The following is a 27,692-nucleotide window of genomic DNA, read 5'->3' as shown; positions in this document are numbered from 1 at the left end:
CCTTAGCCTCACAACAACCCTGCGAGGGAGGGAGGGAGGTTAGGCTGAGAGAGGCGGTGACGGGCCCATGGTCACCCCATGAGCTTTGTGGCTGAGTAGGAATTCGAACCCTGGTCTCTCCCAGGTCCTAGTCCAACACTCTAACCACTGTGCCACACTGCTGGCTTTCATTAAGGCTTGAAGGACCCCTGTCTTTGGCCTGTGTCACCCAGATCTGTCCCCCTCTCCTCCCCCTTTCCTATGGGGCCACCCACCCTCTTCATGCTCCTTCCCTTAAGCCTTTAAGGCATTCGTGGCCACACTTGGCCCTCCAGCTGTTTTGGGACTACAACTCCCATCATCCCTAGCTAACAGGACCTGTGGTCAGGGATGATAGGAATTGTAGTCCCAAAACAGCTGAAGGGCCAAGTTTGGCTATGCCTGCTAAGGCATCCGAGAGGTAGTCCTTCTCCTTTCCTCCCAATTGGCACTTAGTGATTCCGTTCAGTAACTCTCCATCTGGGATTCTTTAGCTGCAATTCCTGCCTCGCAGGGGGTTGGACTAGATGGCCCTTGGGGGTCCCTTCCAACTCTACAATTCTGAGAACATTGGCATCCTCTGGGTTTTTTGAGGCTGCTAGCCATGAATGTCAGGATTGCGAGCATGGTCCAGTTTGTTAGAATTCCTAATCCATGATGGCAGTCATGGGATTGTTGTCTTTCTCATGACGGTGTATGTTTGGACCCCACAGAGTGGGAATTGATGAAGACAGGATGTTGCAGTGCTCCGTGTGTGTTTATATGTAAATAAAGTAGATTAGCCAAGATACTGAGTTGCTGAGGTCTGTTACGCAACTGCGCAAACTCTGCGGATCCCTAAGTGTGCCGGTATCGGTTGGCATCGGTTGCTGTGATGTTTGGACTGAAGAAAACTTATGAAGCTGCTGAACGATTGACCAGGAGGGAGAGAACATGCCAGTCGGGCATGTGTGTCTGCCAGGGTCCTGCTCGAGTGTAGCCTGAACTCCTGACACAGTTATCCCTGGGCATCAGTTTGGAATGAGGTAAAGGTAAAGGGACCCTGACTGTTAGGTCCAGTCGTGGACGACTCTGGAGTTGCGGCGTTATTCTCACTTTACTGGCCAAGGGAGCCGGCGTACAGCTTCCGGGTCATGTGGCCAGCATGACTAAGCCACTTCTGGCGAACCAGAGCACTGCACGGAAACGCCGTTTACCTTCCCACTGGAGCAGTACCTATTTATCTACTTGCACTTTGAGGTGCTTTCGAACTGCTAGGTTGGCAGGAGCTGGGACTGAGCAACGGCAGCTCACCCCGTCGCGGGGATTCGAACCATGACCTTCTGATTGGCAAGCCCAAGGCTCAGTGGTTTAGACCACAGTGTGCGTTAAAATGCTAACATCTGCAGAAGTAACATGCAAAGGTCTGTTGTACATGGGGAAATTGCCTTGCAAAACTGTGTTGACTAGTTGATAGTAAAGGTAAAGGGACCCCTGACCGTTAGGTCCAGTCATGGCCGACTCTGGGGTTGCGGCGCTCATCTCGCTTTACTGGCCGAGGGAGCCAGCGTACAGCTTCCGGGTCATGTGGCCAGCGCGACTAAGCTGCTTCTGGCGAACCAGAGCAGCACATGGAAACGCCGTTTACTTTCCTGCCGGAGTGGTACCTATTTATCTACTTGCACTTGGACGTGCTTTCGACCTGCTAGGTTGGCAGGAACAGGGACCGAGCAACGGGAGCTCACCCCGTTGTGGGGATTCGAACTGCCAACCTTCTGATTGGCAAGCCCTCGGCTCTGTGGTTTAACCCACAGTGCCAACAGCATCCCTTGGTAGGTGCAGCCATTGCGGAGGTGCTTGGTGGCAGGGGTAGGGTGGGGTCTCTCCCCCCCCCCGCTTGCCCTCCCCCCTTTCCCTCCCATCTGGGCACTCACCGGCTGGAACCATTTTAAGCTCTGTCGGGAGGCAGGGCGAGCCGAGAGCGACAGACAGGGGAGAGAGAATGAGAGAGAGAGAGAAAGAGAAGGTCAAGGCTTGAGAACGAGCATGCGCAGAGAACCACAGCAAGGCAGGCAGACCAGAGGAGGAGGGACCCACAGCCTGACCGGGGCGGAAGGTGTTGCACGACCCTTTTTTAGCAACCAGGTCTCTGCAAAAGGACTTGGGCACGGCAGAAGCACACACAAATTTTGCATGCACACATTTCGTAAATTGCCTCAACTTCTTTTTTAAAAAAGAAAGGAAACCAAGCGGTATATGCAGTTTGTGAAATTCGTAAATAACAACTGAAATGCTTTAAATTCTAGGAATGGCCAGCAGGTGGCAGTTCATGAGGGCTTGTGAAACCACTCTGAGACTTATCCGGAGTGATTTGTCCAAATCTCTGGAGTTTTTTTTTCCTTCTCCCATAGTTGTCGATAAGTCAGGATTTCTAGGTTCCAGTAGTGCCTGGTTCCCCAACTTGGTGCCCTCCACATTTTCAGACTACAATTGCCATCAGCCACAGCAGATGTGACACGGAGGATGTTGGGAGTTGTAGCGCGAGGCGGCTGAAGGGCTCCATATTGGGCAAGGCACCCCGTTCACCCCTAGGCCTATGCAATGATGATTTAAACTGAATTTGCACATGGGAACAATGAAATCAGGACAGCCTCGCCAGATAATTCTTCGTGTTCCCGTGCACAAAATTTCACGCTCGCAAAATCATTATTGCGGCTGCAGGAAGCTTTGCACTGGTAAAAGGGTCTTGGGGGATTTCTGTGAACAGCTGTTCCCCTCCTATCCTCCTATGATTTGCAAGAAAAATCCCGCTGCTGGGATACCTCGGTCGTTAGGGCGCAGGGCTCTTGATCTCGGGGTTGCGGGTTCGAGTCCTTCCTTGGGCAAAAAGATTCCTGCATTGCAGGGGGTTGGACTAGATAACCCTCAGGGGTCCCTTCCAACTCGATGACGCTCCCCTGACCCTTGGCCAGGCTGGTGTGAGCTGGAGTCCAGCTACATCTTAAGTGGCCAAAGCGTCCCTGGAAACGGGGGGTGTTCATGTCAGGCTGGGGTGGGGGGGGCCACTGTCAAAAGGCCAGGTAAGGGTGGGGAAAGCTGGGGGTGGTTGAAGGCAGTCCAGGAACAGAGAGGAGAAAAGCAGAAGGAAAACACAAGGGAGTGTTGTGAGCATCTAGAGACAGCGGAAATCCTTTTTCTGAGGAAGGCAGGCCGAATATTTGGGGGGGGGTCCTCTGAGCAGTCAGGAGAGATAAAGCGAAGTCCTTCTTCACACAACACATCGTTAAACTATGGAACTCACAGCCACAGGAGGCAGCAAAGGCCACCAACCTGGGTGGCATTCGAAGAGGATTAGATGAGTTCGTGGAGGTTATCTCCCACTTGGACTACTGCAATGCGCTCTATGTGGGGCTACCTTTGAAGGTGACCCGGAAACTACAACTAATCCAGAATGCGGCAGCCAGACTGGTGACTGGGAGCGGCCGCTGAGACCACATAACACCAGTCCTGAAATATCTCCATTGACTCCCAGTACATTTCTGGGCACAATTCAAAGTGTTGGTGCTGACCTTGAAAGCCCTAAACAGCCTCGGTCCAGTATACCTGAAGGAGCGTCTCCACCCCCATCGTCCAGCCCGGACACTGAGGTCCAGCTCCGAGGGCCTTCTGGTGGTTCCCTCCCTGCGAGAAGCGAGGTTACAGGGAACCAGGCAGAGGGCCTTCTCGGTGGTGGCGCCCGCCCTGTGGAACACCCTCCCGTCAGATGTCAAGGAAATAAAGAACTATCTGACTTTTTGAAGACACCTGAAAGCAGCCCTGCTTAGGGAAGTTTTTAATGCTTGATCTTTTATCGTGTTTTTAACATTCTGTTGGGAGCCTCCCAGAGTGGCTGGGGAAGCCCAGCCAGATGGGCGCGGTATAAATAATAATAATAATAATATAATAACAATTTATTATTTATACCCCGCCCATCTGGCTGGGTTTCCCCAGCCACTCTGGGAGGCTCCCAACAGAATATTAAAATACAATAGTCTTTTAAACATTAAAAGCTTCCCTAAACAGGGCTGCCTTCAGATGTCTTCTAAAAGTCATCATCAATGGAAAAAGGCACGGAGAGTTATATGATGTTATATTTAATAGCGTTTTTACAGATCCATGTAGATCCAGCCCACGTCATACCCCTTGCTCCCTCTCACCCAGCACTGTCCAAACTGACTGGACCGGGGAATGTCCCCCCCATTTCAGACCGGGGGACATTCCCAGCCCTGCTTAGACAATGTGGCTGGGCTGTCGTTGAGCATCAAACGCCTTAGCTGTAGTTTCCCATTGGCGGCTCCAGACAAGGTGCTTCTCCCGTGGCGCCCGCTCTTTGGAGCTTGCACATCAATGCACGTCTTTCCCGCTTACCACATTGGGGTGCTTCTCCATGGCCAGAGCCGCCCGCTCCATGTTCTGCTGGCGCCGCTGCCTCTTCTTCATGGCTCGCAGGATGAGGAAGAGAATGATGGCTGTCACCAAGAGCAGCGCCCCCAGGCCACCTGCCAGGATCCCGGCGTCCATCGTCCCCTGGTGCCCGGCTTCGAGAGGATCCATGGGGACTGATCAGGAAGCAGAGAGGGTGGGGGCGAGAGGAAAAGAGCATTGGGTCTCACTCTGAGTCGCAATAAGCAGCGCAGAGAGAGCTCAGGGCTGCAGAGGTCCTATATTTTTTGCTCTATAAGACGCACCCGACCATAAGACGCACCTGGTTTTAGAGGAGGAGAACAAGAAACAAAATATTCTCGCCCTCTCTGCTCAGCGCCTCTCCAGCAAAGCGGGAGGAGAAAGGGAAGGGGCTCCATTTCTCCTCCCGCTTCGCGGAAGGGGTGCTGCGCAGAGAGGGAAAGCTGCGCAGCGCCTCTCCAGCGAAGCGACGCCAGGAGAGAAAGAGGGATCGGTGCGCACCGATCCCTCTTGCTCTCCTGGCTTCAGCGAAAGCTGCGCAGCCTGCATTCACTCCATAAGATGCACACACATTGCCCCTTACTTTTTAGGAGGGGGAAAGTGCGTCTTACAGAGCGAAAAATACGGTAGCTATCTGCTCAGGTGCCGGGTGCGGTGCGCATGTCCCACAGCCGGGGGCAGGCGAGTCACCGATTGGGGCGGGGGCGCTGCGTGGAACCTCTGCGCCGCCTCCCCCTCAGCCGTAGGGCGGCTGAGGGAGAGGCGGAGGGCAGACTCAAGTCCCACGCGGGCCCCGCAAGAAGCGTCTCCCGCCCCGGTGTGGCGCCCAGTGCCAGCTGCGCTTTGTTAAGCCACTTGAAGGAGATGGGGCTGTGGGCTTCACGACCCCACCATGCGCACAGCGGCTGGAGGTCAGCCCCGCATGATTGGGGGGAATCCCCGGCCGCGTCATCCCCTGGCCAGCCAATCAGCTGGCTCTGGGGGCGTGGCCTGCCCTATTTAAGGCAGGATGCAGCCGGGGATCTCCCTCTTTTCCCGCCTACCAGCTGTTCCTGCTTTTCCCACCCTCCCGCCCTTTAAGGTTTTTGTTCCTTGACCTTGCTATGGACCTCGGCTGGTCGCCGTTGAGGAGCCTGGTAGGAATTTTTCCACTTGGCGAATTGGCACCGGCCACTTGGTTTTCGCCTACCTCGTAGCAAATCGTCGCAACTTTCTGGGCATTGGCGGTTAGGCATTGGTATTGTTTTGTAGATGGAAGAAGGGAGGAAGCGCCATCACCTGCCCCACATATTGAAGGGTAGTCCAGTAAAGGATTCCGGGGGCCGTGGCCCTGTCCGAAGCCTGGGGAGGTGAGGGCCTAAGTCACGCCCCCTAGCGGTGACCCCGGGGGAGTTCCTAGTTGATGTGCATCAGCAGGACTCCCCCTACTGGTGGTTAACGCTTCCTGGACTTCAAGCGGACGGGCTGAAGCCGGATATAGTTGGTTAGGACCAATGCCTAAGCCAAAACCACTCATCACCTGTAACCAATAAAGTTGTGGCCTTATTTAGCCCATTAACCTTAATAATTGTGTCATGTGTCTTTATTTACACGGGGGGGGGCAGGAACTCACCACGCAATGTTTGTTGATATAACTAAAAAGTTTCGTGAGTCCAATTTTTTATTTTTAAAAACTCATATTTTTGTCGTTTTGTCACCCCCCTCTGTGATGACACCTGGGGCGGCCCCCCCACACACATACCCCCCTTCCTCCACCATTGTCCCTGCACCGATCAGATTCATATCTAACAACAGCAAAACCACCGGTTATTTTTGCAAAGCACTGAGTGTTCAAAGGGCCTTATTGACGTGTTGTCAGTGATCCTTACAACAATCCTTTTAAAAAATAAATAAATTATTTATTTGGTTTTTCAAATTAACGTTTTACACTCACATATCCAACCTGCATCATAAAATCAAGATTCCAAAGAATCTCCTGGGCTTCCATTCTCCCCTTTGTGGGTCCTACTATTAATCATTTCCTCCTGTGTCTTTTATAACAACCCACATCTTTTACATCTCCGTCGTATCCAAAATTCACCATTAAACTACTAGTGTTATGCGAGTCCTACTAACGATTCTAAACTGTTTACAATGATTTTTAAGATCAATTATAAATTTCCCTCATTCCTTATTAAAATTCTAGCCTTCCCGATTTCAGATTATTTCGGTCGTTTTTGCCATTTTGGCATAGATCCTTACCACAATCACGTAAGGTGGGCGAGTTTTAACCATCGACTTTATGGCAGTGAAAAGCTGGAATCGCTGGAGCAAGTCTAGCGATTTTGTGGAATTAATTAAACCAAGGAGTTTTGATTGGGTTTGGAATAAAGGCGCAATTTCTTTTGAATTGTATTGTTCTCATTCCTCAATGTGTCGAGCAAATGGGCTATTTTGAATAGTGCTTCTTTGTAGGGTAGGGGGCACTGGCAATGAGTTTGGGAAGACAACGGGGCTGTGCCTCCCCCCCCCCAAGTTTGGGAACCCCAGGATTATATAATACAGTGGCACCTCGGTTTTCGGATGTCTCCGTTGCTGAACATTTCAGTTTTCGAAAGCCAAAACCCCTGGTTGTGAATGCTTCTGTTTTCGAACGCGCCTTGGAAGTCAAACTGCTTCCACGTTGTTTATCTGGTGTTTTTCACACTTCTCTCTATTGAACTGGCAGATCGCCCTTTGCCCCTCGGTTCCTGAACATTTCGGAAGTCGAACAGTCTTCCGGAACGGATTACGTTCGAAAACCGAGGTACCACCAATCTTTGGACTCGACTATCCTTGGACTTTACGGCAATAAAAACATATAGAAGGTTAATAGTAATGTGATATGTTATTGCCATCAGGAACAGTGCTTTGCAATTTTTTGATATGTTGATTAAATTACAGTCTTATTATATATAATGTTATGTTACTTTGGGATGCGGGTGGCACTGTGGGTTAAACCACAGAGCCTAGGACTTGCAAATCAGGTCAGCAGTTCGAATCCCCGCAACAGGGTGAGCTCCCGTTGCTTGGTCTCAGCTCCTGCCAACCTAGCAGTTCGAAAGCACGTCAAAAGTGCAAGTAGATAAATAGGTACCACTCCGGTGGGAAGGTAAACGGTGTTTCCGTGCACTGCTCTGGTTCGCCAGAAGCGGCTTAGTCATGCTGGCCACATGACCTGGAAGCTGTACGCCGGCTCCCTCGGCCAGTAAAGCAAGATGAGCGCCGCAACCCCAGAGTCGGCCACGACTGGACCTAATGGTCAGGGGTCCCTTTACCTTTACCGATGTTACTTTACAGCCAGTTACGTGTGTGTTGTGGTATTCTGAACATGATTTATGTAATGAGGCAATTGTGGTGTGTAACACAGTCCTAGGCAAACTTGGCCCCCCAGATGTTTTGGGACTACAACTCCCATCATCCCTGACCACTGGTCCCGTTCACTAGGGATGATGGGAGTTGTAGTCCCAAAACATCCGGAGGGCTGAGTTTGCCTATGCCTGACTGTAACGGAATAAGGACCCATTGCTATGTACCACCAGCCTTCAGCAACACATTGGGCGCATGTCCTTTCATGGATAGCTGAGAGGCCATGTGCAGAGAGGGTGCCCATCTACCCAGTCGCCCACCTGCCCAGTCACCTGCCCTGGCATACCTGCCTGGCCAGGACTCAGCACCTCCACGTTGACCGTGGTGTTGGCGGTCTCTCCCGACTCCTCATCTCGCGCAAGGATCTAAAGGAGGAACGAGAGCTGAGCATCGCCAGGAGCACACAGATGAGCGCCGAGAGTATTTTGGGAGTGAAACGGTCTCCCTCGGAAGGTGGCGGACTCTATTTCCCGGGGATTTTCCGAGCAGAGGGCTGAGGGCCGCCTGCCAGGGGTTGTCACGCTCAGGCCCAGACGGGGGGCATATGGGCCACTTGGCCCGAGCCTCCGATTCCAAAGGGGGCCTCGGTCAGGATACATTCCCTATGCATTTTTTAAAAGCACTATTGTATATCCATTTTGTCTTTATATGCAGATACGATTCAAGCCTTGAAATAAAATTACCATATTTTTTGCTCTATAAGATGCACTTTCCCCCTCCTAAAAAGTAAGGGGAAATGTGTGCGCGTCTTATGGGAAGAATGCAGATGGGAGGCTCTGCTCAGAGCTCCCTTTAAAGAGCTGCATGGAGTGTGTGTGCGGCTCTTGGGGGCTTTTCCCCGAGGAGGGAGAAGGGCAGCCCCTCAGTCCCTCCTCCCTCCTGGGGAAAAGCCCCCAAGAGCCCCACACATGCTCCGTGCGCACTTTAAAGGGAGTGTGGCTCTTAGGGGAGCCTTAGCCGCGCGCAGCCTCTCCCGGGCAGGGGATGAAGGCTCCCCTTGCCCGGCTAGAAGAGGCTGTGCGCAGCTATCCCATAAGCCAGGAGGACAGCAAGCGGGATCGCTGCGCAGCGATCCCTCTTGCTGTCCTGGCTTATGGGATTCAGAATTATTTTTTTCTTGTTCTCTTCCAAAAACTTGGTGCATCTTATAGAGCGAAAAATACGGTATTTGCCAGCTTAACTTTTGTGAAAATTATTTATTTGCTTAATGTAGATTCCGGCGTATTAGGCGACTGGGCGTATAAGACGACCCCCCAAATTGGCAGCTGCCAACTTGGGGGGGTCGACTTATACTCCCAGTCTCCTAATACGCAGCAGCTTTGCTGGGCAGCGGCAGTGGGTGGCGGGCTCCGTACCCATACCCGCGTATAAGATGACCCCCGACTTTTTAGAGGATTTCCCAGGGTTAAAAAGTCATCTTATACGCCGGAATCTACGGTACTTATTTATAAGACTTCAGTTATCCCCAGGGTAATAAAAGGGGGGGGCACATTATCTACCTGGCCCGGGCCTCTGCCTGGCTCTGCAAGGCCCTGCTCACGCTGTGATTCATGCTCTCGCCTCTGGCGCCACCTGCTGTTGGACTCCCTGCCTTCCACCCAACCGGACCCACCGGGAGCCAGTTTCCCACTGTTCCCGCACAGTGGAGGAGAGCAACCCCCGGCTGGTCGCTGGGGGGGGGGGAGGGCTTGGCTCAAACCTGCAAGGCGTATCGCTGGAGAGCACTCAGGTGGTCGGCGCGGGCGATGAGGAGTCCGCCGGGGGTGACCTGGAAGAGCTGTGTGTGGTTGGACTGGCGCCTGAGGCTATACCGCACGGCAGGGTTGAAGCCCTGGGAAGAAAGGGAGAGATAAAATTGAGATGTGGAAATATCGACGAGAGGCAGGACTGAGATTTGGACACGCTTCATGGTTCAGATTATGGGAAGTCGCAAAATTAAAAATTACAATTCGGAAGATAATCCTACCTTTTCGATTTTATTTTTTAATTTTTATTGGATAATTATTATTATTATTATTATTATTATTATTATTATTATTTATACCCCGCCCATCTGCCTGGGTTTCCCCAGCCACTCTGGGCGGCTCCCAACAGAACACTAAAATACAATAACCTATTAAACATTAAAAGCTTCCCTAAACAGGGCTGCCTTCAGATGTCTTCTAAAAGTTTGGTAGTTATTTTTCTCTTTGACATCTGGTGGGAGGGCGTTCCACAGGGAGGGCGCCACTACCGAGAAGGCCCTCTGCCTGGTTCCCTGTAACTTGGCTTCTCGCAGTGAGGGAACCACCAGAAGGCCCTCAGCGCTGGACCTCAATGTCCGGGCAGAACAATGAGGGTGGAGACGCTCCTTCAGGTATACTGGATCAAGGCTGTTTATGATTTGATATGTTAACTCCACAAACCCAGAAGTAAGTGTTCTGGTTTTTGAACTTTTTTCGGAAGCCGAATGTCTGACACTGCTTCTGCTAGAGTGCAGGAAGCTCCTGCAGCCAGTCAGAAGCCGTGCATTGGTTTTTGAACGATTTTGGGAGTCATAGCTGTCAACATTTCTCTTTTCTTGCGAGGAATCCTATTTGGAATAAGGGAACTTCCCTTAAAAAAAGGGAAACGTTGACAGCTATGTCGGGAGTCGAACGGACTTCCAGAATGGATTACGTTCGATAACCAAGGTACCACTGTACTGAGCCAACCCATTGGCCCCTTCACTTTAGCATTGCCCACACTGGCCGGCAGCATCTCTCCAGGGTTTCCAGACGGGCGCGATTCCTTTGCACCCATCCCCGGGAGATGCTGCTGGGGCCGGGGCCTTCCTGCATGACTTCCGCTTGAGATTCCCGCATTGCAGGGGGTTGGACTGGGTGACCCTCGGGGTCTCTTCCAACCACGATTCAAGGATTCCCCGCCACGCCGACCTTTCTGGGCTGCCCCACCCAAACCGCACCCAGGTGACTCACGTCGGGGAAGTCCATGTCAGTGGCCAGGACGAACAGGACCCTCCTGCTGTACGTCAGGACCAGAGAGGCCGTGCTCTCGCCTTCGTGGACGAAGGCCTGGTGCTGGGACTTCTCAAAGTGCGGCGCGTGGCTGTTGGCTGCCAGGATTCGCACGCGGACCTCGGTCACGGCGTACTTCTTGGCGTCGTTCACCTGAGAGGCCTGGGAGAGAGAGGCGGGCAGCAGGTAGGAGGGAGAGAGAGAAGCCAGTTTGCAGCAGAAATGTGAGCAGCGAGCAGCAGAATTCGGTCGCAAGGCAGGGTTGAATCCAGCCCTGCTGGTTCCTGGCTTTGGCTTTGCAAGGTGAGATTAAAAGACCCTCCATTTACATTGCACTTCCTATATACATTTTAAGCAAATTTGTACGTGTGCAGTGTAAGTGATGGAAGTCAATCAATGAAATTTTATTACTGAGATATTTGTAGAATAAATTTGGAAGAAATTCTTCCAATTTTTCTCCTTATTTTTTCTTTTTCTTTTGTCTTTTCTTCCTTTTATTGTTCTTTTTTATATATGTGTGCTTATCTGAAAAATATATGTACAGGTGAAACTCAGAAAATTAGAATATCGTGGAAAAGTTTTTTATGAAGCACAGTGGACCAACACCAGCTGATTACATGGCTCCCCAGATCAACACAGACTGTGGAAACTTCACACTGGGCTTCAAGCATCTGGCATGGTGTGCCTCCCCATTCTTCTTCCAGACTCTGGGTCCTTGGTTTCCAAATGAGATGCAAAAGCTGCTCTCGTCAGAAAAGAGATTTGGGGAGCCATGGCATCAGCTGGTGTTGGTCCACTCTGCTTCATTGAGTCCAGGGTCAACGCAGCCGTCTACCAGGAGATAGAATCATAGAATCCTAGAGTTGGAAGAGACCACAAGGGCCATCGAGTCCAACCCCCTGCCAAGCAGGAAACACCATCAGAGCACTCCTGACCTACGGTTGTCAAGCGTCTGCTTAAAGACCTCCAAAGAAGGAGACTCCACCACACTCCTTGGCAGCAAATTCCACTGTCGAACAGCTCTTACTGTCAGGAAGTTCTTCCTAATGTTTAGGTGGAATCTTCTTTCTTGTAGTTTGGATCCATTGCTCCGTGTCCGCTTCTCTGGAGCAGCAGAAAACAACCTTTCTCCCTCCTCTATGTGACATCCTTTTATATATTTGAACATGGCTATCATATCACCCCTTAACCTCCTCTTCTCCAGATTTTGGAGCACTTCATGCTTCCTTCTGCAGACAAGCTTTATGGGGATGCTGACTTCATTTTCCAGCAGGACTTTGGCACCTGCCCACACTGCCAAAAGTACCAAAACCTGGTTCAGTGCCCATGGGATTACTGTGCTTGATTGGCCAGCAAACTTGCCTGACCTGAACCCCATAGAGAATCTATGGGGCATTGCCAAGAGAAAGATGAGAGACATGAGACTGAGCAATGCAGAAGAGCTGAAGGCTGCTATTGAAGCTTCCTGGTCTTCCATAACACCTCAGCAGTGCCACAAGCTGATAGCATCCATGCCACACTGCATTGAGGCAGCAATTGATGCAAAAGCGGCCCAAACCAAGTACTGAGTACATATGCATGCTTCTATTTCTCAGACGTCCAATATTGCTCTATTTGCAGTCTTTGTTTTTCTGATTTCATTTAATATTCTAATTTTATGAGATGGTTAATTTGGGGTTTTCATCAGCTGTATGCCATGATCACCACAATTATAACAAATTAAGGCTTGATTGGCAGAATCCGAGACCAGGGAGAAGAGATGGTGAAAGAAAACTGGAAGAAATTTAAAGACTATTTACAGAAATATTGTAAAATTAATGAATGCTAGAAAGATGTTGGATAGAAACTAAGGGGTTTCCAGCTGTAATGCTTTAGGAGATACGAAAAAAAAAAAGGTTTACAAATGGGTAAAAGCTTAATGGTAAGGATTTGCTGAACTAACAAATTGAAGTGGAATACAAAGAAGGGAGGTATGAGGAGGTCTGGGGAAATAAGTATAAGGAAGATATGCTATGGAAAATTATTTGTTTTTTCACTGTTTTTATGCTGTATTTTGTATTTTGTTTTTTTATTTTTCATTTTTCATTTTCATTGTTATATTATTAAAAACTTTAATAAATATCTTTTTAAAAAAAACAAATTAAGGCTTGACATATCTTGCTTTGCATGTCATGAATCTATCTCATATATTAGTTTCTCCTTTTCAGTTGAATTACTGAAATAAAATGAACTTTTCCACGATATTCTAATTTTCCGAGTTTCACCCGTATGTATGTATTTTGTAATAATTATGTTAAATGAAATTTAAATAAATAAATAAATAAAAAGACCTTCCGTTAATTATTCCCTTTTATGTTTGACTGGTTTTCAATTAATCAATTAATGGGCAAGCTTTTTCGGGGGGGGGCGGGTGGAGGGGGCGGGTGCATGCCGTTCTTTCTGATCCTCGGCGGTGCAAAATTCGTGGGGGGAGCAGGATGATCGGAGACCGGAAGGCAGAAATAAAGCAAAGAGAAGCTGCAGCTTTGGAATTCCCTGCCCATTGACACCAGGCAAGACTGCAGTCCTTGGCATATGGGGAAGTTTTTAATGTTTGCTGTTTTACTGTGGTTTTATAATTTGTTGGAAGCCGGCCAGAGGGACTGGGGCAGCCCAGCAGAATTCGTGACCAGGGAAAGGAGACTGCGGAAGAAGACTGGAAGAAATTTAAGATTTATCTTAAGAAATATTATAAACTTGATGAAGTTCAGAATGTCGAGATTTTACAGAGAGAAAGGGTTGCAGTAATATAAGATTAGATTAAGAAAGGACTATGATGAATTAAGATTGGAGAAAACATTTATAAGTTGCTATAAAATTTGGACATGAGGATGCAGAAAGGGGAGGTATGGGGAAGTCCGAGGAAAGAAGTTTATGAAAGGACATTTTGAAATTATATTTGTTTGTTTGTCTGTGTTTTTTTTTATGTTTGTTTGTTATAAAAACTTTTGTAAAACCAATAAAAATTTTATATAAAAAAAAATAAATAAAAATTATTATTATTATTATTATTATTATTATTATTATTATTATTACCGTATTGGCCTGAATATAAGCCCCACTTTTTCCCAATTTCCAACCATGAAAAGTTAAAGTGCGGTTTATATTCACAGCTCAGGTATTGTCTTTTTTTCTCTGCCCCCCTTTCCATTTTAAAGGTGCGGCTTATTTGCAGGTGCAGCTTATATTCGGGCCAATATGGTATTATTATTATTATTTTCTTTGTTTAAGCAAGCCCACCTAGACGTGTAACCAGATCTGGCATGTATTATCACAACACGCAGTTTAATTTTTATTATGTATATTTATATTTTCAGCAGCTCCCTTGGGGGGGGGGGAAATCTGGCTAACTGGTTTCTAACGTCTCATTTTAACAGGAATTGGGATGTGTGTTTTAGGCTTAGGGGCTTTGGTGACGATTGACTGATCAATCAATCGATCGGTTAAATTGATTCGCCGCTTTTTCTTGCCAAAGGCAACTCAAACAATTCGGATCCAAAAACTAAGCAGTGTTAAAAAAAAAATACCTGTGACATAAAAATAAAGAAAATAAATCACACCGGGATTGGGGGCTGAGGCTGGGAGTGGAGAACCTCAATTTCCCCCTCCAGCCCCAGATGCGAAGAAGCCAAAGGGACCCATGACTTCTGCTCTCTCAGCTGCAGGGGGCCTACCATGACACTGAGGCTGTAGACCGGAGTGCGAATCCTGCTCTCCACCGGCCGCAGCATGGTGATGGCGCCCGTGACGTTGTCCATGTGGAAGTAGCCATGGTCCGTACCTGAAAGGAAGGGGAGGCAGTGTTAAGTTAGGGACCATTGAATCATAAGATACTAGATTTGGAAGCAACCTCCTAAAGCCATGTTGTCAAACCCCGTGCAATACCAGAATATCAACTGAAGCATCCATGGCAGAGGGCTACCTGATCTCTGTTGCATCCGGGGGAGAAATTCATATTTTTTTGCCATTTTGGTGAGAAATGACCTAGTTTGAAACCAGAGGCTTTCCCATTAGGAATCTTAGGTGCACAGAAAAGCTCAAGAGACACGTTGATCTACCCGCACGTAGTGTTATCCTTGGGAAACGTAGAAAAGAACAAGGTATATTTATCCGAAAGTCTTCAAACTTACAAACTCCAAACTTAAAAATTAGCTGATGAAGGTGAATACAGGGCCTGGTTTCCAGTCCATAATAGACTTCTGACTTCTGCGCTATGATTGAAACTGAGCCTCCATCTGCAAGCTGATAAATTATAAGGCTCAACATTATTGTCGAGTGAAAAAGAGAATTATTGTGTTATAAATATCTCTTTGAGTTTGGGTTTGTAATCTCTGTTAGAGTTTGTAATCTTTATTAGAATACATACTTTTGAATGGATTAGTTGTTGTTACTATTGACTATTGAATTGTGAGTAGGGACCACTCCCACTATTGAAACTTACACTGGCCTGAGTTCTTGGTGTGCTTTTTTCTTGGTATATTTAATAACATTCCAAAACCAGGCGTGTGCCTCCGGGCTGGGGAACCAAGGCTGAGCTTGGCAGTCCCTGCCCAATGTTGCTTAAAAGCTACCTGCAGTTTTACCATTTGCAGTGGTCCCTGGGTTCTCAAACTTAATCCGTTCCAGAAGTCCGTTCCAAAACCAAAGCGTTCCAAACCCAAGGCGTGCTTTCCCATAGAAAGTAATGCAAAATGGATTAATCTGTACCAGACTTTTAAAAGCAACCCCTAAAACAGTAATTTAACGTGGATTTTACTATCTAACGAGACCACCGATCCATAAAATGAAGGCAATAAACAATGTACTGCGGTCACACAATCCATCAGGAGCTGAACTGGGTTCCACACAGGCACAAAAACAAAAAAGAGCCGCAAAAACAAAAACGCGAAATAAATAGAAAAAACAGACAGACCTCAGCATAACGCTCAAAACGGAAGTGTGGCACTCAAAACAGAAGCACAACACTCCAGACGGAGTATGTTCGGCTTCCGAAAAAGTTCACAAACTGGAACACTTTCTTCCAGGTTTGCAGTGTTTGGGTTCCAAGTTGTTTGAGTACCAAGGCGTTTGAGAACCAAGATACCACTGTATTTATGTGTACAATGACAGCAGCGTGGACACTACTGGCCCAGAGATGGAAAGAAGATGACCAGAGATGAAGATGATCCCGAAATGACGAAATTGACCGGGAAAACCAGGAAGAGAAGAACTTTAAGAAGGAATGGGAGAAACTGATAACGTATTTAAGAGAACACTGTAAACAACCAAAAACTTTGGCAGGATTTGAGTAATGCTTGTAATGTACTAAAGAAATATGTACTTAAAATGGACTGGTTTTTTAAAAAAAGAGGGAAAATAAGGGAAGCAGTTGAGAAACGATTGATAATAGAAACCATGGAAAGGTGGAAGGGAGTCAAAGTATTCAGGGAATCCCAAATGATGGTGCTGATGTTTAACGTTTGGATTTTAGTTACAGGTAGGTAGCCGTGTTGGTCTGCCGTAGTCGAAACAAAACAAAACAAATAAAATATTAAAAATTAAAAAATTTCTTCCAGTAGCACCTTAGAGACCAGCTAAATTAGTTATTGGTACGAGCTTTCATGTGCATGCACACTTCTTCAGATTTTAATTTGCAATGTAAAACTTAATAAAAAATAGATTTGACCAAATAAAGGAGAAACGACCTAGTTTGCGATTCAGAAACCTCTACCTTTGAAATTTGTGTATCTCTGAATATTGCAGAGAGAGGCGGGAATCTGTCCCCCAAGAGATCTCTCCTCACCCCCGCCCACCAGGTCCACCTGCCACATAATCCCAGCCCAGCTTAAACTGTTTAATAACCCTCCCAATTGCATCGGGGAGGAGGGATTCGAATGCCGCCCCCCCCCCAGTCACCTCCAACCTCCAGCACCTGCTTCCAACACCTTCCATCCAATTTGCTCCCTGAACAGCCATTGGGCCAGGCAATTGGATTGCCCGGCCATCGCTCTGCGGGTGACACAGTTTTGCAGAATCCGAGCGGGTGAGCCGGACATTTATTGCTATTCCTCCCCCCCCCGGGCGGGTCATAGCAACTACAGTGCATTATTAGAAATGGTTCAAAACATCTCAAAAACCATGAAAAAATAAAGTGGGCCGTAAAAATATATAAATTGACTTGATCTTACTCTTGGTTCCTCACATCTCTGCACTCATTTGTGAGAAAGAATATGGTGGAATTCTGAGATTCTGCAGGAATCTCAGCTAAAGCATCCTTATCTGGGGTCAGCAAACTTTTTTGGCAGGGGGCCGGTCCACTGTCCCTCAGACCTTGTGGGGGGCCGGACTATATTTTATTTGGGGGGAGGGTGAATGAATTCCTATGCCACACAAATAACCCAGAGATGCATTTAAAATAAAAGCACACATTCTACTCATGTAAAAACATGCTGATTCCCGGACCGTCTGCGGGCCGGATTGAGAAGGCAATTGGGCTGGATCCGGCCCCCGGGCCTTAGTTTGCCTACCCATGCTCCATGGCATGTGGTCATTCATCCTGTCCTTGCAGGGCCGGATTTCGGTTTGATGAGACCCTCAGCTCCTGAAGGTCATGGGGCCCTTGATATGTCCAGCTGCCTTTTGTCAACAACAAATTGTTGCTTATTTTTATGTTGAATATGTGCTATATAGTAATTGATGGACCTAAGGTAAAGGTAAAGGGACCCCTGACTATTAGGTCCAGTTGTGGCCGACTCTGGGGTTGCGGCGCTCATCTCGCTTTATTGGCCGAGGGAGCCGGCGTACAGCTTCCGGGTCATGTGGCCAGCATGACTAAGCCGCTTCTGGAAAAACCAGAACAGCACACGGAAACGCCGTTTACCTTCCCACCGGAGCGGTACCTATTTATCTACTTGAACTTTTGTGCTTTCGAACTGCTAGGTTGGCAGGAGCAGGGACTGAGCAATGGGAGCTCACCCCGTTGTGGGGATTCGAACCACCGACCTTCTGATCGACAAGTCCTAGGCTCTGTGGTTTAGACCACAGCGCCACCCACGTCCCACTGAAGGTAATGGGGCCCTTTCTACGTCCAGCCGTCCTTTGTCAACAGCAAATGGTCGCTGATTTTTTTGTTGAATATCTGCTACATGGTAATTTATGGACCTAATAGGTATCTCAAGCCATTTGCACATGTTGCGCATGCACCCAGTCCATGCAGAATGTGGGCACTCTATATATAGAAAGGAGCAAACCAGGGATATTTTAAGGAGCAGGCTAGCAGGCAGGGCCCATGACTTACATCATAGGAGCCTACACCACACAAAACACTGTTGCTGTATGTAGGTTTTATTTTATTAGTTTGTTATCTTATATTTTGGAAATGCACCGTATTTTTCACTCTATAAGACGCACCAGACCACAAGACGCACCTAGTTTTTGGAGGAGGAAAACAAGAAAAAAAATATTCTGAATCTCAGAAGCCAGAAGAGCAAGAGGCTGTGCAGTGAAAGCAGCAATCCCTCTTGCTGTTCTGGCTTCTGGGATAGCTGTGCAGCCTGCATTCGCTCCATAAGATGCACACACATTTCCCCTTACTTTTTAGGAGAGAAAAGTGAGTCTTATAGAGCAAAAAATACGGTACATCCCCTTTAATTTTTTTTTGGGGGGGCAAGAGAGTGGGGCCCTATGCTGTAGCTTGTTTAGCTTATACGTAAATCCGGCACTGTGTCCTTGCAGTGCCCCACCAGATGCTTCTTCCGGGAAGCCCCCAATTCAGGATTCGAACCCTCTGCCCTCTGCAGTTTCCTGCAACTGGGATTCATAAGCCTGGCTGCCTGCAACCACAGAGGCAGAGAATAGCCTCTGTCCTGGCTATTAAGCCAGTGATAGCCCTCTCCTTCTCCATGAATTTGTCTAATCCTGGCCATCCCTAATTCCTGTGGGAGGGAGTTCCAAAGGTTAACTTTGTGTGAAGAAGGGCCATCTTTTATCATGAAAGATCATCTATATATATATCAACTCCTGATACACAGATGTATGCAATTTTACAAAATAATAATAATTATAGCAATTTCTTGCTACTAATCCCTGTATTGTATAAATATACGTTTGTAGGTAGGTAAAAAAAAATTAAATAAGAAATATGTAACTGTGTGATATAAAGTACTGTAATGGATAGATAAAGTACAGTGAGATTAATTGGAAGTCAGTTTTAAATTTCTTTATCAGTTTTATAATTGTGTTCAATATCAGGAGTATATAGGATGATAATTATATTAATCTTCTTGTACCTTATAGTGTGGTGGTTTGTTTGATTCTTCTGTTATTTCTTTGTTTGTTTGTTTATTTGTATGTTTGTTTGTTTACTTGTATGTATGTCTGTTTTTTCATAAATGTATTTATTTTAAAATTAATAAAGATACATTTAAAATAATAATAATAGCAATAATCCCCAGCCATATGCCTGCTATATAGAAGTTAACTATGGGAGAATAAAAATGGATTTTAGGCTCTCTAATGGTAGCTGATATTGATTAACTGAAAGAATGAAGACACAATATCCTTCATTCAGTGGATTGATAATAGGATAACACTTGCAGCCTACGAAGGGACTGCTTACGGATCTAGATTCTCCTCGGATAAATACAACAATATTTGGAACAAATTTATGCAAAACATAGTAGGCTATTAATATTTACATCAGTGTTAGGATAAGAATATCAAATTTCTAAAAGAAGGTATGGGTTAGGCTGTTTTTGTATATATTCATGTAATGGTTTTCCCCTATTATACAGTTGTATGTGTTTTGTTCTTTTTTTCTTTTTGTATCACTTTATACCTTTATAATTGATTTTTTTTTTGATAAAAAAGCAATTAAAAAAATCAGGAAAGTTCATCTTGTATATTTCAACTTCTGATAAATACATGTATGTAATTTTACACACACACACACCCAGCATTATGCACCTTTGTGTTTTATTTTCGCGAATATATGCACTTCAGAGGAGTTTGACTTCACTGCCAGATATTCTGGCAATAAGCTTTGGCACGTGCGAGAACATGTGATCCCACATCCAGGTAATCTAAGCAGCACCAGGCGAAACCTGCCCTTATATCCTCGATTTGCTGGAGGGAACAGATTTGGCAGTGTGCTTTAGCTGAGCGAACCCTAGTTTTGCCATTTGTCATATTATTCACTCCATTAGACTCACCTGACCATAAGATGCACCCAGTTTTTAGAGGAGGAAAGGGGGAAAACCCCGTTTTTTTGAGGAACAGCTCAAAGTTGTGCAGCTTCTTTTGCAAAGGGGGAAATCCTGTTTTTATGGGGTTCAACTCACAGTTCTGCAGCTTTTTTAGGAAAGGAAAGGGAGCCGTTTCTACAGTTTCCAGACAGATAATCTAATCAGCCAGTCCCATGTCGCTGGGGAAGCAAACGGCCTCCGTCTGCAGAACATTCAACAATGGAGGCCTGGGCAAGAGCCAGCGATTGCCCACACATTCGCCCCATAAGACGCACAGACATTTCCCCTTACTTTTTAGGAGGAAAAAAGGGCATCTTACAGAGCGAAAAATACGGTATTTCTTAAAATTTATACACTGTTGGACTGTGAAAGCCAGAAACCTCTAAGTGGCTCACAAAAGATAAATCAGCGAAATTGAGGAAAATTCACAACCACACACATGAAAGATTAAAACATTTAAGTAAAAGAATGGCAAATCAAACTTTGTGAATACATAGATTTGGAAAGGTTAACGGCAGTCTTAAGAGGACAATCAGATCAACAATTAATAAAAGAATGGGACTGCGTTAAAGAGTATATGAAAAACATTGCTCTGGAATAAACATACCAGTGTGTAATGGATGAAGTTTGCAAGGTCAAGGGAATGAAAAAATGGTTATAAAAGGTACAAAGGTAAAATGGTAAAAGGTACCATTCAAACCTAGACAGCATCTTAGAAAGTAGAGACATCACCTTGCCAACAAAGGTCCATATAGTTCAAGCTATGGTTTTCCCAGTAGTGATGTATGGAAGTGAGAGCTGGACCATAAAGAAGGCTGATCACCAAAGAATGGATGCTTTTGAATTCTGGTGCTGGAGGAGACTCTTGAGAGTCCCATGGACTGCAAGAAGATCAAACCCCTCCATTCTGAAGGAAATAAGCCCTGAGTGCTCACTGGAAGGACAGATCCTGAAGCTGAGGCTCCAAGACTTTGGCCACCTCATGAGAAGAGAAGACTCCCTGGAAAAGACCCTGATGTTGGGAAAGATGGAGGGCACAAGGAGAAGGGGACGACAGAGGACGAGATGGTGGGACAGTGTTCTCGAAGCTACCAGCATGAGTTTGACCAAACTGCGGGAGGCAGTGGAAGACAGGAGTGCCTGGCGTACTCTGGTCCATGGGGGTCACGAAGAGTCGGACACGACGAAACGACTAAACAACAACAACAAACAACCATTACGATAAAATGAAAAGTTGAAGGCTCCAAAGAATGGAAGGGAGTCAAAGCGTATGTATGTTTGTTTACGTTTTTGTGGTTGTTCTTTTTTTCTCCTTTGGTTTATGACGAATATATTCTTTTGTTTATATTATATGTTGTAATTCTGCATTGAAAATAAAGTTTAAAAAGGAGAAGCAGGACTAAGAGGTGGAGATATGCTCCAGACTGTGGGGAGCCTCAAGAAAGGAATAAATACAATTTGGACTATAATTTGATCTTTTTTATTATTTTTAATTATTTATTTTTAATTGAAGTATTATGATTGGATATTTAATTGGATGTTTTTTATCGGAAAATCAACAAAAATGATTTAAAAAAGAATAAGAAACTAAAGTTTAAAAAATAATAATAAAATAAAACCCTGAAACAAGTTGAAATTCGACTCGACTTTCTAAGACAGGCTTGTCTGAAGAAGAATGGTCACAGGCGAGAATAATAATAATAATAATAATAATAAATTTTATTTATATCCCGCCCTCCCCAGCCGAAGCCGGGCTCAGGGCGGCTAACAACAATAAAACAGTACAAAGGTACAACATAAACAACATTCTAAAATCATTCATTATAAAAATTAATTAATTCAAGCCACTAGCAACCATTGGGCCAGAGCTCTGCGAAGATTGCCGAGGGAGGGAGTCAGGCTGTGCCCTGGCCAAAGGCCTGGTGGAACAGCTCTGTCTTGCAGGCCCTGCGGAAGGATGTCAAGTCCCGCAGGGCCCTGGTCTCTTGTGACAGAGTGTTCCACCAGATCGGAGCCACAGCCGAAAAAGCCCTGGCTCTAGTTGAGGCCAGCCTAACTTCTCTGTGGCCTGGGACCTTCAAGATGTTTTTATTTGAAGACCGTAGGTTTCTCTGTGGGGCATACCAGGAGAGGCGGTCCCGTAGGTACGAGGGTCCTAGGCCATATAGGGCTTTAAAGGTTAAAACCAGCACCTTAAACCTGATCCTGTACTCCACCGGGAGCCAGTGCAGCTGGTATAGCACCGGGTGAATGTGATCTCGCAGCGAAGACCTCGTAAGGAGTCTCGCTGCAGCATTCTGCACCCGCTGGAGTTTCTGGGTCAGTCTCAAGGGCAGCCCCACGTAGAGCGAGTTACAATAATCCAGTCTGGAGGTGACCGTCGCGTGGATCACAGTGGCTAGGTCAGGGCGAGAGAGGTAAGGAGCCAACTGCTTAGCTTGGCGGAGGTGGAAAAATGCCGCCTTTGTTATAGCTGCAATCTGCGCCTCCATGGAAAGGGAGGTGTCGAAGATTACACCCAAACTCTTAACGGACGGTGCTGGCACTAATTGCGCCCCCGCAAGAGATGGGAGTTGCCCCCCCAATCCCATATCGCCCCGTCCCAGCCACAGGACCTCTGTCTTTGAAGAAGAGCGCAGTGAAGGCGCCAGCTCAGTCTCAAGTGGCGGGGAGTTCCGAAGGGTAGACAGGGGCTGCCACACAAAAGAACCAATTTTTTTATCAACGGATAGTGGGAATTGCATGGCACCTGTGGCCGTGCCAGTTCTGCCAAGCAAAGGGGTCGAGGCGGTGCGGGGGGGGGGTGTCAGGCGATCTTGTTGCCCCAATTTGTTACGGGCTTTGCATTTTAACCGCAACACCTTTGACTTGGCTGGAAGCTTGACTGGCTCCCTCCCTCATCCTTCTGCCGGCAGATGAAGGTTTTTCTTGTTTCAACAGCCTTTAGGGAACTGACTGCTTTGAGCCAAAGGACTTTTTGCTGCCTTGTCTGTTTCAAACAGATATACAGTGGTCCCTTGGTTTTCGAACGTAATCTGTTCCGGAAGACCGTTTGAGTTCCGAAACGTTCGAAACCCGAGGCACAAAAGGTGGTCTGCAAATTTAATAGAAAGAGAAAATTGAGAAAAACAACATACGCACTCAGCGGAAGCCGTCCGACTTCCAAGGTGTGTTCGAAAATGGAAGCATTTACATCCGGGTTTATGGGACGTGGGTGGCGCTGTGGTCTAAACCACTGAGTCTCTTGCCGATCAGAAGGTCAGCGGTTCGAATCTCTGTGACGGGGTGAGCTCTCGTTGTTCAGTCCCAGCTCCTGCCCACCTAGCAGTTCAAAAGCATACCAGTGCAAGTAGATAAATAGATACCACTCCAGCGGGAAGGTAAACGGCGTTTCCGTGCGCTGCACTGGTTTGCAAGAAGTGGCTTAGTCATGCTGGCCACTTGACCCGGAAGCTGTACGCCGGCTCCCTCGGCCAATAAAGCAAGATGAGCGCCGCAACCCCAGAGTCGGTCACGACTGGACCTAATGGTCACGAGTCCCTTTACGTTTACCTTTACTTCTGGGTTTACGGAGTTCAAAAACCGAAATGTGTGTCAACGGAGTCGTTTGTCAACCAGTGTGTGTGTGTCTGTGTGTTCTCTCTCTCACACACACACACACACACACAAACAATTTTAATACTTCCAATGTTTCGTTGCCTTTTTAGTGATTGGTTTTTTCTATGCTTTTAGCAATTCTTGCTTTTATCCATAAGCCGCCTTGAGTCCAGTCAGGGGAAAAGGCAGGGCATGAACAAACAAACCAAAAAACAAATGCAACAACTTTCCCCCCCCCCACCCCTTAATAATTTTTATAATTTTTATTAAGAATAAGTTGTTTTGCAACAACTTTTTTTTTAAAGGCAACCGGCTCAGACCTGTGAGCACAGGAGTTGCATGTTGACGAGGCTCACCATGTCACCTGAACGTGCCCATTCAGACAACACCCCCCCCCACCGCCCAATGCTCCCCTGGGAGAAGCTCACATCCCGCTCGGAAGCCTCTCAGAAAAGGCATCAGCCCTGGCTGCTTCGACTGAGATTCCTGCACGGAACGACTCTGGGGGGTCCCTTCCAACTCTACTTTTTTTAAAAAATAAATATTTTATTGGGTTTTAACAAATAAGAAAAAATACAAGAAAAAATCCAAAAACAAAAAGAATACAAAGTAAATACAACGAAAGAAAAAGAAAAAAGAAAAAAAGAGATAAAAACACATATAATAACAAAAAACAAAAATTCTCTCTTTCTTAATTTCACATCTCCAGTTAACTTCTTTTCCCGACTTCCTCACGTCTCCCGTTCTTGTATCCCTTTTAAGAATTAATTCAGCAAATTCATATCCTATTAATTTATCCATTATTGATCTAATCTTACATTTTACCTTGTTGCTAGAACCCCTGCGGTTCATTTCAATGTCCTCAACATTCAAAAATTTTACAATATTTCTGCAAATAAATTTTAAATTTCCTCCAGTCTTCCTCCACCGACTCTTCTCCCTGGTCTCGGATTCTGCCAGTCATTTCCGCCATCTCCATGTAGTCTATTAGTTGCACCTGCCAGTCTTCCATGGTGGGTAAGTCTTGTGTCTTCCAATGTTTGCGTCCCTTCCAACTCTACGATGCCCTGATTCTAGAACCTGCTGGGCCATGGGAAGAAAAAGAGGATGCTGGCTGGCCAGGACCTCTTAGACCTTATCCAGGAGCCAGCATTCCGTCCCCTGACTGCCCTGTCACCAGGGATCCCCCATGGGAGGGGAATCAGAGCTTACAGGGTTAAACAGCTCAGGGTCCGCCGTCCTGCCTACTGGGGAGGGGTTTCCCCACATCCGGGGAACTGTCTTTTGTTCTGTCTGAGGAAGCTGAAAGGAGCCACAATGTCTGCCGTTCACTCCCTAACGCTGTAAATAAAGCTTCTTACATTAGAAAAGCAATGACAAACCTAGACAGAAATATCAACAACCTCAGATATGCAGATGACACGACCTTGATGGCAGAAAGTGAGGAGGAATTAAAGAACCTTTTAACGAGGGTGAAAGAGGAGAGCGCAAAATATGGTCTGAAGCTCAACATCAAAAAAACGAAGATCGTGGCCACTGGGCCCATCACCTCCTGGCAAATAGAAGGGGAAGAAATGGAGGCAGGGAGAGATTTTACTTTCTTGGGCTCCATGATCACTGCAGATGGTGACAGCAGCCACGAAATTAAAAGACGCCTGCTTCTTGGGAGAAAAGCAATGACAAACCTAGATAGCATCTTAAAAAGCAGAGACATCACCTTCCCAACAAAGGTCTGTATAGTAAAAGCTCTGGTTTACCCAATAATGTTGTATGGAAGTGAGAGCTGGACCATAATGAAGGCTGATCACCGAAGAATTGATGCTTTTGAATTCTGGTGTTGGAGGAGACTCTTGAGAGTCCCATGGACTGCAAGAAGATCAAACCTCGCCATTTTGAAGGAAATCAGCCCTGAGTGCTCACTGGAAGGACAGATCGTGAAGCTGAGGCTCCAAGACTTTGGCCACCTCATGAGAAGAGAAGACTCCCTGGAAAAGACCCTGATGTTGGGGAAGATGGAGGGCACAAGGAGAAGGGGACGACAGAGGACGAGATGGTGGGACAGGGTTCTCGAAGCTACCAGCATGAGTTTGACCAAACTGCGGGAGGCAGTGGAAGACAGGAGTGCCTGGCGTGCTCTGGTCCAGGGGGTCACGAAGAGGCGGACACAACTAAACAACAAAGATTAGAAGAAGCCACGAACGGACTCTGTTTTCTGCACGCTGACACACAGTAGCACATGCTGTGCCCTACTCTGCTGTGGTCCGGAGAAGCAGTGAGGCGCCACGGAAGTGTATCAGAGCCCATTTACTCCACACCCCAGTACCTGAGAGAATAGAATAGGTGATGGCAGCCTTCAGGTCGCGGTCTCCGTCCTCGGCATGGATGGGACCAGGCAGGAACTGGAGGGGTTCTGTCTGCAAGAGATAAACAACCATCGGGGAAAGCAGGCAGAGAAATGTGCATGTGTAGGGAAGCGAGTTCGAGTTTCTGCCCTGCACGTTGTTGCAGGAATTTATGTATAGGTTGGGGGGGGGTTGCCCCTCCAGCAGATATCACGCACATGCAGCCCACTACCAAAATCAGCACATTCACTTTTGTGACTTTTGTGATTTGTCCCCACAAAACACTTCATCACAGTTTCTTCCTATCTATTCAAAGGGCCTTTGCTGCAATACCAAATGTAAGAATTCACTGATAAATGTCTCTATGTACTGGCTCACTGGGAAAACTTCAGAAATTCATATAGACATGTGAGCTCAGCTACTCAGCAGCCCCTCTGCCTTAGGGATAATCCCTGGCATCCTGATACCTGAGTGCCAGACAGGTAGCCATTCCAGAAATAACAAATCCAGATGAAGACAAAAGGGTGGGATTAACTTGGCTGGGAAACAGGGAAATGTAAATGTCTCTTTTGTTACACTTGATGGGTGTTTGGTGGGCAAGGAGAACCATGGGGCAGGGTCCAGGATGCTCAGATTACTGCCACCAGACCTCCCCTTTCATGATGTAACCGTGATGTAACCGTGATGTAGTTTGGGGGGGTGTAACGCGGATGGCGTTGTGGGTTAAACAACAGAGCCTAGGACTCGCCGATCAGAAGGTCGGCGGTTCGAATCCCTGCGATGGGGTGAGCTCCTGTTGCTCGGTCCCTGCTCCTGCCAACCTAGCAGTTCGAAAGCACATCAAAGTGCAAGTGGATAAATAGGTACCGCTCTGGCGGGAAGGTAAACGGTGTTTCCGTGTGCTGCTCTGGTTCGCCAGAAGCGGCTTAGTCATGCTGGCCACATTACCCGGAAGCTGTACGCCGGCTCCCTCGGCCAATAAAGCGAGATGAGCGCTGCAACCCCAGAGTCGGTCACGAGTGGACCTAATGGTCAGGGGTCCCTTTACCTTTTTTAGCATGGGGATTAGCAGCTAATAAAAGTTTGGGTTCTCTTTTGTTTGGGGCTTCCATCTTGTTCCACCTGGTGGCAGGTGGGAGTCCTATCACAACAGTCTTCAATAAAGACCAAGCCTCCTGGCTGCTGTTTTGCTCTGGTATTCCTGGCGGGCGTCCTTGTTTTTTGTCCAAGGGAGCCCTCAGATTTCTCCTTTAACATCACATTTTTAGCAGCAGGCACCACATTGTTCAACACCAGACACCCCTGCTCACCTTGACCTCCCCTTCCGTGATGTTGGTGGTGTAGACGGGGCTGACGCAAACGCCGACCCCTTCGTGCGACAGGAAGTTGCACGGCAGGAACTGGGGGTACTGGTCGTCTCCGTCCATCACGTTGACGTGGATCCTGGCTGAGGAATTGTACCTTTCCTTCGTGTTCATTTCCTGGGGCAAAGAAAGCTCAGGTTAAATGCCCCAGTGTAAGAACATAAGAAAAGCGTGCTAGATCAGGCCAGTGACCCATTCAGTCCAGCATCCTGTTCTCACAGGGGCCAACCAGCTGTCTCAACAGGAAACCCTCCAGCAGGATCTGAACACAAGACCCCTCTTCCCCGCCTGTGGCTTCCAGATACT

The 27,692-nt window shown here is 47.1% G+C and overlaps 1 protein-coding gene across 1 annotated transcript in view; it reads right to left on the bottom strand.

Annotated features, from left to right (window-relative positions):
- Positions 1-27,692, bottom strand: part of LOC309542338 (cadherin-related family member 5-like) — a gene marked incomplete at its 5' end in the record, with an annotated part of 148,159 nt that overhangs the window by 105,071 nt on the left and 15,396 nt on the right. Inside the window, 7 exons of the mRNA XM_082241069.1 lie at positions 4,405-4,595; positions 8,114-8,192; positions 9,527-9,658; positions 10,785-10,985; positions 14,537-14,643; positions 26,004-26,094; positions 27,333-27,503. Of these exons, the coding sequence (XP_082097195.1) occupies positions 4,405-4,595; positions 8,114-8,192; positions 9,527-9,658; positions 10,785-10,985; positions 14,537-14,643; positions 26,004-26,094; positions 27,333-27,503 (972 nt within the window). The remainder of the gene's footprint in view (positions 1-4,404; positions 4,596-8,113; positions 8,193-9,526; positions 9,659-10,784; positions 10,986-14,536; positions 14,644-26,003; positions 26,095-27,332; positions 27,504-27,692) is intronic.

Source organism: Podarcis vaucheri (genome assembly GCF_965113315.1).
Source record: "Podarcis vaucheri genome assembly, chromosome: 10".
NCBI lineage: Eukaryota > Metazoa > Chordata > Lepidosauria > Squamata > Lacertidae > Podarcis > Podarcis vaucheri.
Note: the sequence above shows the minus strand (reverse complement) of the source record. Positions and strands in the feature narration are given on the sequence as shown.